The sequence below is a fragment of the Urocitellus parryii genome, chromosome 7 (genome assembly GCF_045843805.1).
Source record: "Urocitellus parryii isolate mUroPar1 chromosome 7, mUroPar1.hap1, whole genome shotgun sequence".
Classification (NCBI taxonomy): Eukaryota; Metazoa; Chordata; class Mammalia; order Rodentia; family Sciuridae; genus Urocitellus; species Urocitellus parryii.
The window spans coordinates 121,527,938-121,541,494 of record NC_135537.1 but is presented as its reverse complement, the minus strand read 5'-3'; the positions used below and the strand labels follow the sequence as shown (position 1 = coordinate 121,541,494).

General features: G+C 36.5%; 1 protein-coding gene across 10 annotated transcripts in view; it reads right to left on the bottom strand.

Moving 5' to 3' along the window:
• The window catches only part of Ttc19 (tetratricopeptide repeat domain 19), a 44,592-nt gene that overhangs the window by 27,462 nt on the left and 3,573 nt on the right, over positions 1-13,557 (bottom strand). For all 10 annotated transcript variants that reach the window (XR_013343982.1, XR_003302854.2, XR_013343979.1 and 7 more), the window contains exons 5-7: positions 13,357-13,413; positions 13,021-13,082; positions 10,045-10,139 (exon numbers count right to left, since the gene is read on the bottom strand). Coding sequence is in view for 3 of the 10 variants with exons in the window: in XM_077801003.1 (XP_077657129.1) it covers positions 10,045-10,139; positions 13,021-13,082; positions 13,357-13,413 (214 nt within the window). In the remaining 7 variants the exon portion in view is untranslated. The remainder of the gene's footprint in view (positions 1-10,044; positions 10,140-13,020; positions 13,083-13,356; positions 13,414-13,557) is intronic.

The window sequence follows — 13,557 nt, the reverse complement described above, 5'->3', positions numbered from 1 at the left end:
TAATAAATTAGTAATGTGGAACACACTGAAGAAATCTCCAAAATGTATGCAAGAAAACAGGATAAATGTGGAGGCTGGGGCTGTGGCTCCATGGTAGAGCACTTGCCTCACACATGAGAGGCACTGGATTCTATCTATAGCACCACATAAAAATAAATAAATAAAGATTTTTTTAAAAAGGATAAATGTGAGGAGAGAAGCCAATGGTGAATGACATTCCTGAATAAAAGTCCAAAACAAGCAGAAGAGAAGCATTCATCAAACACTCATGTTGAAAATATGCACCATATACCAGGCAATTCTCACGGAGACAACTCCATAACTAATGTGACTGCCAAATCCTAGAAAATATCCAGCCAATAAACCACCTTCGAAATGCTCTTCTATGGTAAGTTCCACTAAGTTTATACTTCCAGATAATGAAAAGGGAAAGGCAGAATGTTCAAAGTGTATTCAGCTCATCTTACAGAAGACAGTGAAAACAGACATTTTTCCCAGTAATGAGCTAAATATGTCTAAATAAATATAAAAAGAAATTTTAGGTTACTCCTGATAAAGCTGAAAATCATATGTACCTTTCCTCCAAACTAAAAATGGAGATTGATGAGGGAAATTCTCTAAAGGAGGGACTGAGAACAAAGGAAGTAACAAAAATGGAAAGCAGTTTTTAAAATGCAAAAATTAGACTAATACTTTGCATACTAATTTTAAGATTCCCTATCACAAGACAATTGAGATTCAGTTTAAAAAAAAAAACACCACTTTCACAAAAGACACTGAAAAAATGACTCACAAAAATCTAAGAATAAGATATAGTAGAAATCATAAAACTAAATTTTGTGGAAAAACTTAAAAATAGGGAAAAGATCATTTATCTGATGAAGGGATAATATGCAATAAAGATATACATATAATGTACATATATTCATGTGCATATGCATATATATTTGGGATTGTTTAAGCAGATCATAGAAATGTGTATAATGAAGAAAGATCACAATAAAATTTCATCTTGAAAAACTAGACAAAATATGGATATGGAAAACAACACTATCAACCTACTAGACCTAACAGACATAAAACACTCCAACCAACAAGACAACACACATACTTGTCTCAAATTTGCACATGCAACATTCACCAGAATAAACCACATGTGGAGCCATAAAAACAAGTCTCAAACTTTAAAAGGACTGGACCTCACATAAAGTGTACTATCTGATCACAATGGTATAAAATGAGAATTAACAGAAGGAAATGTGAGAAATTCACAAATATTTGTTAATTAATAAACACATTCCTAAATAGCCAAAGGTTCAAAGAAATTAAAAGAATTAGAAAGTACTTTGAGATACATGAAAATGAAATTATAATGTATCAAAATCTGTTAGATGCAGGTAAATTTTATAATTACAAAGGCCTATTTAGGAAAAAAAATTATTAGCCTAGTTTTTCACCTAGGAAACTAGCAGGAAAGGTGAGACACAAAATAAAGCCAAAACAGTAAAGATGTAATAACAAGATTAGAGTGGAAATAAGTGAAACCGAAAAACAACATAGAGAAAAACAATGAAACAAAAATCTGGCTCTTTGAAAAGATCAACAAAATTGCCAAAATCAAGAAGATACAATGAATATAATGGTTAGAAAGATCATCAATTGAGGGTGAGGAGCCACTGAATAATTAGCTTGATAACTACACTGCATAAAACTTTTAAATAATGTTTACCAATCTTAGGGCATTTAATTCTCTGAGGTAGCTTCTATTATTACTCTTGTTTTACCAATGAAGAAACTGAAAAATATCTTGTCCACAATAACAGTGCTAATCAGTGGTAGATCCAGGATTCAAACTCCAAATTCAAGCTCCAGATTTCAAGTTCTCATCCAATCAAATATTATGTCCAGAAATATTTTGATTACTTAAAATATGAAAATGAAAATAACTCAGAAGAGTATGAGCAGGAAGAATCAATGTGAAAAATCTTACTAATTTAAAGAAAAGAAATAAACCCATAAAATTAAGAACTGGAAAAGAAATATAATGATCTCAGATACATAAAGTTATTATACAAAAGGTACATACATAAGTTACTATGATAGACAATTCTGATCATTCAGGATTTACTCAACAGCCTGGCTAATCACTGAACTGCCAGTTACTTGAGAAAAAGTGCCTGTACAGTTTAATCTAATTTATTTGACATTTTCTGCTACTATTTGTAGTAAAGGTTTTCTAACTCAATCAGATGGCAATCTCCTCAAGTAATTTATATCAATATAATATGAATCTAATACGTTGGTTTCAAAATACTTTAGGAAATTTACTAAACAGTTCTGAAATTCAGAATATAAAATTCATGTGAAAATGGGAAATTTTAAAAGAGGAGCATGTGTTAGCTGTTTTATAATATAACTCAAATATGTAACTCATAAAACTCAATAATTTTTACTGCTACAAGACTCATCAGATGAATAAATCAGAATAGAAAGCCCTAAAGGGGGGGGGGGTGAGGGGCAGGGAGGTCAGACACCAAATTTCTTAATGATGATTATTCTCTTGAAAAAAGTAGTTATCAACTGAGAGTGGAGGCATACATCTGTAATTCCAGCTACTTGAAAGGCTGAGAAATAGGATCCCAAGTTTGAGGGCCAGCCTGAGCAACTTAGCAAGACTGTTTCAAAATGAAAACAGAAAAGATTGGGGCATAACTTAGTGGTAAGAGTGCTTGCCTGGCATGGATGAGGCCCTGGGTTCCATCACCAATACCGAAAGAGAAAAAAGAAAAGTAGTTATCAATTTCACACAAAAATAAATTCCAGATAAAAAGTTTAAAGAGAAACTTAGAAGGATGGGGGAATATTCAACTTATTTTAAAGGTGAAAAATGCTTTTCTAAGCATGAAGCTTCAGAAGAGCAGGGACATTTGCTTTACTTGCTGCTGCTGGAATCCTAGAACACCACCCAGCACAGAATAGTTATTCGGTTAGTACTGATTAACAATTAGTAAAAGCAAAAGAAATAAACCAAGAAATTTAGATTGAATTCCAAAAGATTTATCTCATGCAAGTCATAAAAATCCCTAAACTGAATACATACTATGTGATTCATTATGTAAGTTTTAATAAGGAACCATAAAAATATCTTCTAAAGGAATGCAGCAGTAAAACTAAAGAAAAGCAAATGAATGCTTTAGCAAAATTAAGGAGAGCAGTATCTTGGGTAGAAATGAAATAGGCTGAAATGAAGGACAACTTCCTAATTATTGTATTTCTGCAACCTTTATTTCCTTACACTGAGAGTAAAGGCGCTAGGAGATACCTAAGAAGCTAACAAGTGGCCTGTATGCACAGGATACTAAAATCTGCATATGCATATTTCCTGCCTTTTGTCCCACTATGTTTCCTCTTTGCCTCTTCTTTGAAAGATTTCCTTCCCCAGAGCCTCTAGAGATGAAAATTTTGGATTAAAAAATTTCTTCTACCTTCCTTCAAAGCGGGCTTTGAATAAAACCTATTTTCTCTCAATTTATCTCTGAATATTTGTGGGGTGCAAGATGCAGTGAGAACTAGCCTCTTGTTCCTATAAATAATAATTCCACCTGATAACAGGAAGGGTGTAACAGTGGTCCACTTAACCCACACTGCTCAAAGGCTTATTTTTTGTAATTTATTCTAATTTGTTATATATGACAGCAGAATGCATTTCAATTCATAGTACACATACAGAGCACAATTTTTCATATCTTTGGTTGTACACAAAGTAGAGTCGCACCATTTGTTCATACATGAACTTAGGGTAATGATGTCCATCTCATTCTTTCCTACCCCCATGTCCCTTCTTCTCTTCCCCTCCCTCCCCTTTGCCCTATCTAAAATTCCTCCATTCCTCCCATGCTCCGACCCCCATCCCCATATAGATCAACATCCTCATAACAGAGAAAACATTTGGCATTTGGTTTTGGGAGATTGGCTTACTTCGCTTAGCATGATATTCTCCAACTCCATCCATTTACCTGTAAATGCCATGATTTTATTCTCTTTTAATGCTGAGTAGTATTCCATTGTGTATATACCACAGTTTCTTTATCTAGGTTGGTTCCACAATTTAGCTATTGTGAATTGTGCTGCTATAAACATTGATGTGGCTGTGTCCCTGTAGTATGCTGTTAAGGATTATTTTAAAAGGGATATGTTTTTCCTTTTCCTATTCTCCCTCCCTCTCCCCTTCCCTAATCTGGGGCAGGGAACAAGAGATTACCTTTTCCCATCCTAGGGCAAAGTTATCTATCCTTGAGCACATACCCCCACAGGAAGGAGATCTATGAAGTGTACGTGGGACCCCCTGTCAAGGGACACCTGGAATACAGCCTTTGAAGAGTTTCTTTAAAAACCCTCTATTCTCCCTGAACCACAGCCTCTGGAACTGGAGTCCCTGTGCTTCTCCTTTAATAGCAAAGCAATAAACCTTCTTTTTCCTTTTTCTCAAAACCATGTCCTCCTTATCAAATTGGAATCAAACAAGGAAACTGAGCTTTTGGTAATGAGGTAACAAGGAAAAAGAGACTGGGGTTGGGCACACACAGTGCAGAGACAGCATCCAAGGATCTAGTAATTCACTGTCACTTCCTGTTCTTATTCTTTTAAACTATACAAACGTTAGTTTCACATTTCCTATTTGGAAAAAAAAAGTCAACCACTTTATAAATACAAATAAGGAGAGGGAACTCAAAAACCAAGGTTTAATAGTCTTACTTAAAAAAACAAACAAATGATACACACCTCACTGCTTATCGAAGGAGGAGAAGGAAAAAAAAAGCTGGGTTATACAACAACGTCACATCATGAGGCTTACAAAGGTTATAAAAAAAATTAATGAATTTTTGGGAAAAGGGGGACACAGCTTTATCACAATAATAAAAACCAATAATAGTTAACACTTTTGAGCACCTATTATTATTAGGCATCATTATAATACTTTATATATATCAATTCATTCAATCATTCAAAGATCTGCTGAGAAAATTACTCAATCTCATACTAAAGATCAAAGCACAAAGAAATTAATTAATTTGACCAGGTCACAAAGTAAACAAATAGTAAAACAGAAAATGTAAACTAGCAGTTATTTCAAAATTTGGCAATATTCATCAACAATCTTAAAATGTATTACTTTTGATCCAGAAGTTCAATGCTAAGAATGTATTTAAAAAGAATAAATACACTGATGTCCAATAACAGAGAACTATACTACAATGTAGATATGCCATTATAAAGCTACAAGGCTAAAGAAAGTAGAGAAAAATCAAGGGAGATGATACCAAAAAATTACAGGCAAGGGGCTGGGGTGTGGCTCAGTGGTAGAGTGCTTTTTTAGCGTACGTGAGGCAATGGGTTTGATTCTCAGCACCATATTAAAATAAAATAAAGGTATTATGTACACCTACAACTAAAAAATAAATATTTTTTTAAAAACTACAGACAATACAAAGCAGAGAGAAAATGGTAAGTTACTAAGCACATAAAAGGGAAATGACAACTGAATGCCTACAGCTAGACATACCAGTGAGAGAGAAGCCAACCAGCTTCCAGGAACACCATAAGGGTCTGGAACTGAAGAAAGCAAGTACTATGATAAAACGAATAACAGGTCCTAGAAATATAAAACCAAGCAACCAAAAAAGTTATCCCAGAGAAAAATGAAAAGTTGTATATAAAGTTGTAAACATAGTTATATAATCATATCCCTGCTCAGCTGATAACACTACTTAACAAAGGGAATATTTGTACATAAGCACAACTTGTGCTAAATCTTCACTCTTCCATAAGTCAATAGCTTCCTAAAATAATAAATCAAGAAATAGCAAATTTTACATAACTTAGAAATATGAAAGTAAATATCAGAAGAAATTAGTTGCATTGAAAATAGATGGAATGAAGTGTGGCAAGGAAATGCTATTGTAAATTAAGCCCTGAAATACTCTTTGACTTATTTATACTATATATTGTTAACAACAAAAATTAAGTTTCAGGGCTGGGGTTGCCCCTCAGTGGTAGAGCACTTGACTAGCATGTGTGAGGCCCTGGGTTCAATTCTGAGCACTGCATATGAATAAATAAAATAAAGGTCCATCAACAACTTAAAAAAAAAATTAAGTTTGAAGAGAAAAAATATAAATTTACAGTAAAAAATTATAGAATATCCAGAAAAACATATGAAATATAAATCTCCTATAAATCTACCAATCAGGGAAAGTCACTGTCTACATTTTGATAAAGATCATTCAACCCCTTTTCTCTGCCTATATTTAATCTTCAGTATTTTAGAAAATTAGGGTCTTATTAATTACACTATTTTGTAACTACATTTTCACATAGATTTTTATAGACATTTCCTCAGTAATCACATATCGATCTATAATACAGAGAAGCAAAGACTCCAGACCAGGTTTTTTTAGTTTGTTTTTTTGTAGTTGTTGTTTTTGGTACCAGGGATTGAACTCAGGGGCACTTGACCACTAAGCCACATCCCCAGCCCTATTTTGTATTTTACTTAGAGTCGGGGTCTCACTGAGTTGCTTAGCAACTTGCTTTTTTGCTGAGGCTGGCTTTAAACTCTAACTCCTCCTGCCTTGATCTCCTGAGCCGCTGGGATTACAGGCGTGTACCACCATGCCCAGTCAGACCAAGTTTTTAATATGATTTTTAGTAATGTTTTCTTTGATAAATGATTTGCTTTGTACAAACCTGAGAAAGAATTTATTTCTCTAGAAATAAAATTATATGTTTACAATAGAAATTAGCTTGCTCTATCCAGCAAGAATTCCTTTATCTAGGAAAAGTATTTCCATATTACATTTACTAGCTATTAAAAATCAGGTTAGCGGGCTGGGGATGTGGCTCAAGCGGTAGCGCGCTCACCTTGCATGCGTGCGGCCCGGGTTCAATCCTCAGCACCACATACAAACAAAGATGTTGTGTCTGCTGAGAACTAAAAAAATACATAAATAAATAAGATCTTTAAAAAAAAAATCAGGTTAGGGGGCTGGGGTTGTGGCTCAGTGGTAGAGCCCTTGCCTAGCATGTGTGAGGCCCCAGGTTCAAGTCTCAGCACCACATATAAATAAAATAAAGGTCCATTTACAACTAAAATATATATTTTTTTAAAAAATCATGTTAGGGCTGGGATTGTGGCTCAGTAGCATAGCACTTGCCTCGAATGTATGGGGCACCAGGTTTGATCCTCAGTACCACATAAAAATAAATAAATAAATAAAGGTATTGTGTCCATCTAAAACTAAAAATAAATTTTTTTTTTTTTAAATTAGGTTATAGGGGCTGGGGATGTAGTTCAGTTGGTAGCACACTTGCCTTGCATGCACAAGACCCTGGTTTCAATTCTCAGCACCAAGAAAAAAAAAAAAAAACATTCAGGTTACATATGGTCCCTAATTTATTTCTTTTTTTTTTTTTTTTTTTTATTTAGTTTTTAGTTGTAATTGGACATGATATCTCCATTTCACTTGTTTATTTGTTGGTGGTGCTGAGGATTGATCCCAGGGCCTCACGCGTGCTCGACTAGCACTCTACAGCTGAGCCACAACCCCAGCCCCCCTAATTTATTTCTTAAAACATAAACAGCATGAGAGGAAAAGCCAAAAAAAGACATACTCTAAAAAATAGTTCTTTCTTAGCAGCAGGATTAAGGATGATGACCTTTACGTTTTTCTTTAGGCTTTTCTTCATTTTTTTTTAAATGATAACTGGGCTTTTGGAATTGAAAAAGATAGATATACACTCCTACACTAGGGTCAAACGTTCGACTAGTAGTTAGTTCACACACTTGACAGATTTGTTTTCGCACCTTTTGTTAGTTTTCTTATAGCACTTCCACGCTACACTAAAATTGTATTTGCTTACTCATTTTTCTTGAGTCTTCTGAGCTTCTATTATATGCCAGGAACTACTATAGGTTCTGAGGATTTAGTAATAGCAAAACAGATTTTTTTTTAATATTTCTTAGACACACTATATTTATTTATTATGTGGTGCTGAGGATTGAAGGATTGAACCCAGTGCCTCACATTTGCAAGGCAAGCACTCTACCACTGAGCTACAGCCCCAGCCCTCAGATGATGTCTTGATCCCTCTTTGATAGGGAAGACAAAAACTAAAAATGCTTGAACAAAAATATACTTTTATTGGTAATTCAGACAAGCACATAACACAGATCTCTACTTTAAAGCATGATGAAGAAAAGTTAAAGAGGTAAATAATACTATGTAGGAAGAGATGATTATTTTAGTCAGGATAAGCCTCTGAAGAAATATCTGAGCAGAGATCTGAATAAAGTGAGGCAGCTACCCATGGAAGAATATGGGAGAACAATCTAGACAGAGAAAATATTAAGCAAAAAGGCCTTAAAGATGGCATGGTGGGATAAGCTAGCACACGCCTGTAATCCCAGCATCTCAGGAGGCTGAGACAGGAAGATCCGAAGTTCAAAGCCAGCCTCAGCAATGGCAAGGTGCTAAGCAACTCAGTGAGACCCTGTCTCTGAAGAAAATACAAAATAGAGCTGGGGTTGTGGCTCAGTGGTTGAGGATCCCTGAGTTCAATCCTCGGTACCACCCCACCCCCTGCAAAAAAAAAAAAAAAAAAAATGGCATGAACTTGGGATGTGCAAGAACAACAGAGATTCAGTATGGTAAGAATGGAATGAGCAAGGAGAGTGCAATGGATGATGTAGGAAAGGTTGGTGGGGGACAGATCACAGAGGGCCTTATAGGTCCAAAGCAACTGGGCCAAAGCTTTATGGCTAAGCAACTGGATGATTATTAGTGCCACTTACTAACCTGGACTGACTTGTGTAGAAACAAATTTGTAAGTGACAGAATTGAAAAGATCCATTCTAGATATGTTAAGTGTGAGATGACCATTCACCATTCAAGTCAAGATGACAGGTAGGCAATCATACCCATAAGTCTGCTATTCAGGTGCAAGCTGGGTCTGAAGATGTAAATCTAAAAAGTATGAGAGTACATGGTCTCTCCTAGGGCATGAGGGCAGAGGGAAAAGTGGAGAGTGTGGACAGCTCTGAAGTCCACCACCACTTGAGGTCAGTAAGGGAAAGACCTGAGTAAGGTGCCCCAAAATCAAAGGAATGTATTTCCAGTAGAAGAGATTAATCCCAAGTAAAAGCTGCTAATGAATAAGAAAGCTAAGGATTGAGAAAATGACTGCTAGATTTGGTGACTCTGAGAGAAGTGGCTTTAGTAGAGTGATGGAGAAGAAAAACTGACGTATGTTCAAGAGAGAATTGGAAGACAACTCTATTGTGGTGTCTTACTTCATGAATTAGACTTGACCACGGAATCCCTAATATCTCACTAGCTCTTGGCATACGGCAGGTATGAAAGAAGTTACTGAACAAATGTCAAATCTGAAAACTCCCAATACTTTAAACAAAATTAAGAAACCCAAAATGGCACACCCTTTGAAGGGTTCCAGCCAACCTCATTCCATTTCCAGTTTCTACAAGTGTGGAAAAAACGCAAAGCTTCTTTCTGTCTTTCCTTAACCTACTGCTATTAAGAAAAGTAATTATTGCATTTTGACTGGTAGTTGAGGGGCCGGGGATATAGCTCAGTTGGTAGAGGGCTTGCCCCACGTACACAAAGCTCTGGGTTAAATTCCCAGCACCCCACCAACAAAAAAAAAAAAAAAAAAGAAAGAAAGAAAGAAAGAAATCTAGTAGTTGAACTAAGAGGTAAGAGAAAGGCCTTCCCTTTCTGCTTCCCAATTTCTTGGAGGTTATATATAGATTAAAATTGACTGATAATTTATGAACACATCTTCAAAGAACAGTTCAAATAAAAAATACAAACAAAAGAGCTATCAAATCATTCAAACAAAATATCCCAGCTTATTCCAGACTTCATAATATTAAGAGTCACAGTGAACAATGGATATCTTACCCTCCCTGATACAGACATAAGCCTTTTGTGGAGAAAACACAACATCCAGAAGAGCCCAGTTTCCTACCTGACATAACATCTTCTGATAATTCCTTTTCTCGTTCAATTTTTTCCTCTAAAGTTGAAATGCAGAATTCATAGCCAGCGAGAGCAAATTCTTGTCTGTGAAACAAAGATCAATAAGCAACCATTTACCTTTTCTCAAACTCTTCTTTTACCTCCATCTTTCCAGCTCAAGTTTCAGCATTATTGATAAAGGGAAGTGGGAATTATGCTTAAAGTACCTCTGGGCTATCAATCTACCAACTCTCAAAATTTTTTCTAAAGTAATCTATTTAAGGTAAATTAAAACATGAAAAGCTAGGAATGCTGTGAAAATTTTCACAACTAACATAAACAGTGGTCTTTCATCATCTCCCAATATCAGTATCAAATGAGTAAGCATGGGAAAGCCCACACCTGATCAAAGTAATATGAAGTATGACCTAACAAAGGGAAGCTCAGCTCCCCCTGCACTGGGGATTCCAATTGCTGCGTTCATGTAGCTTCTGGGAAGCTTTTGATTGTATAATACTTCTCTCAAACTATGAGTCTTTGATAAAAGTTTTCCAAAGTAATGAAACTTTTAGCCATGGCAATATTTAGACTGACTCTAGTTCTGGACCTTCAGTCAACTGAAGATGGCATCCAAGCATGCAGATTGACTCCCTGATTTCTATAAAGAGATGCAGAGGAATATGACAGAAATTTCTCCTTCAGTCTGGGCAAGGCAGTGCACACCTGTAACCCCAGTGGCTCATGAAGCTGAGACAAGAGAATTCAAAGCAACTCGAGGCCCTTCACAATTCTTTTGAGACACCATCTCAGAATGAAAAATAAAGAAGGACTTGGGCATGTGGATCAGTGGCTAAGTGTCCCTGGGTTCCAAAAATGAAATTCCCCCTCTATGTAGCTTAGTTTTGATTTTTGCTCTTCCATGTTGCCTCTACTTTCTTACCAGAAGTAGCACTATAAATCTCAACCTTTTCCTCTAGTGCCTTCCCAGGGAAGAGCTGATGACCCTGATGAGCTACTCTATTCTTAGAACAAAAGCATCCCCTTTCTTCTCTGGACCCAAACCTTGGTAGCAGGGACCCTTTTCAGCCAAGACATGGGGGCAGGAAGAGGCTGCCACAAAATGTTCCCAGTAGGGCAAGAGGCCTATAAAAAATTCCTCCAGTGTGGGGCTGTAGCTGCACAGCGCTTGCCTGGCATGTCTGAGGCACTGTGTTCAATGCTCAGCACCACATAAAATTAACAAATACATTTATGCTGTTTATAGCTACAAAAAAAAAAAAAAAAATTCCTCTCCTGACTCGTATCAGGCTTTCTAAGCCTCAGGACCTGGGCCTTGTCTTCTACCTTATGATTCTCTCAACAAAACAGAATGAAAAGTACTTAAAGGTTAATTATTAATGGATACTATAAAAGCTTTCACATCTACAAGATTATAAATTGTATTACTTTCCTGTGTTTTATTGGTTTTTATTGGCTTCTTACCTGAGCAGTTCAGTTCCACCAATATCTATTCCTATTTGATACTCTTCCTAGGAAGACTGACCTCAGCCAAAACGTTTCCTGGTACCAATCAAACTTAAAGCTCTTTAGACAACTTGAAGTCAAAGGCCCTCGGAAGTATTACTGTCCAATCAAAATGCAGAGAGACTTGATGAAAATGAAGAAGCTGTGACTAGGACAGCAGAGACCAGTACCAGGACTTCAATGAGAACCCTTTGTATAGTATCTGACTTGATGTCACTCCAAACCTCTGGCACCAAATTCTGCAGTAACTAAAAAGCTAGTTTTAATTCTCCCCCTAAACTCACCCCAAATAAAATCCAGTCTAGAGTTCTCTGCTTACATCCTATATGCTTCTTCTTTGAACTCCACCTAGAAACTGATGGGAATAAAAGGCCCTCAACTCATCAGTGCTCTCAGCCTTTGGCATGTTATCTAAATTGTTGTCTAAGGTCATCCAATGTAGCTGGCATATTTTTCTTCTTTATAAGAAATGATTTACTTATTTATAGATCTCTCCTCTACTCTTGGCTAGTTCCCCTTCCAGAAACCTACCTATCATCAACTCTACATACTCTACATAAGGTCAGTGGTCAAGTCATTTAAACAAAATATTTTATTCAAAACCTTCTGCTAAGGTCTTAAAAATAGCCATTTATTGTCAAGCATGGTGGTGCAAGCCTGTAATCCCAGTGGCTGAGGCTAAAACAGGAGAATGGCAAATCCGAGGCTAGCCTCAGCAAAACTTAGCAAAACCATTTCAAAATAAAAAATTTTAAAAAGGGCTGGGGATATAGCTCAGTGGTAAAGCACCCCTAGGTTCAATCCCCAGTACCCAAAAGAAAGGAAAAAAAGAAAAAAAAAAAGCTGCTGTTTTCTCAGAATGGATAATGAAAATGAGCCACAAGATACTCCCACAGTGACTCTCACCATGTACCTTGATACCTAACAACTTCTTTTGCTGATGCCTATATCAAGAGAGTGGTTTCTTGGGGCTGGAGTTGTGGCTCAGTGGAAGAGCAGCTGCCTGGCATGTGGGCCCTGGGTTCGATCCTCAGCACCACATTTAAATAAATAAATAAAAGATCCATTTACAACTAAAAAAATACTAAAAAAAAAAAAAGAAGAAAGAAAGTGGTTTTTTCAAAGTGTACTATCCCCAGCAATTTTACATTGCTCTCTCCACTTTTAAACTTCCCTTCTCGCTTCAAGCAGGAACAAAAAACTTGACTAGCTTTATCACACAGCCAGGTGTGAGGGCTGTGTGCTTCCCCTCAGCAAGCTAAAGGAAAAAGCAGGGCAGAACTGGAAAAGCCTGAAGACTGCTAAGACAAGGGATGGGACAATTGAAAGGTGAAAGCCAATTTTTTGAAGACCCTGATGACTTGTAGGTAAATGAAGATTTATGACACCCTAGAATCAAGAGTTTCCTGCCCACAGGCCCATTCTCTCACCACTGTTACACCTACATTCTAACCACACTTACCTATTCTGAGCAGCATAGATACTGGCCAGTTTTAAGGAGATTTCAATTATTGCATTGTCTTCCTATTGGGAGAGGAGAAATAAAGGTAATTCATGACAAGTAAAACTTCCTCACAGATTATTTCAGTTCAACTTCTTGACTTTTAGAGAAATTAGTGAAGTTCTCAGCAACCATGCTTTTGAATTAGTGAAAGATTGGCCATTTTTATAGAGGTACGGGAGCAAAAAATTCACCTTTTTTGGTCAAAGCACACATTGAAGACTGGGGGAGAAGTTTTCAGGAAGATTATTTTAAAAACCGCTTCAATGGGGGGCCAATAATAGGCAATATTCTTACCTGCTTCATGCCCCCTCCAAGCAGGTAACTCATTGTTGCTTTAAAAAGTTGTTCTGCCTAAAAGCGTAAGGAAAAGATTTTTCATTTGGACCCAATTCTCTACATGACCCTTGGATTCTAAGTGTCAGTCTGATGTAGCATTCCTATGTACGTACACATATGTACACACACACACACCCCAAACACACAGAAAAGTACTTT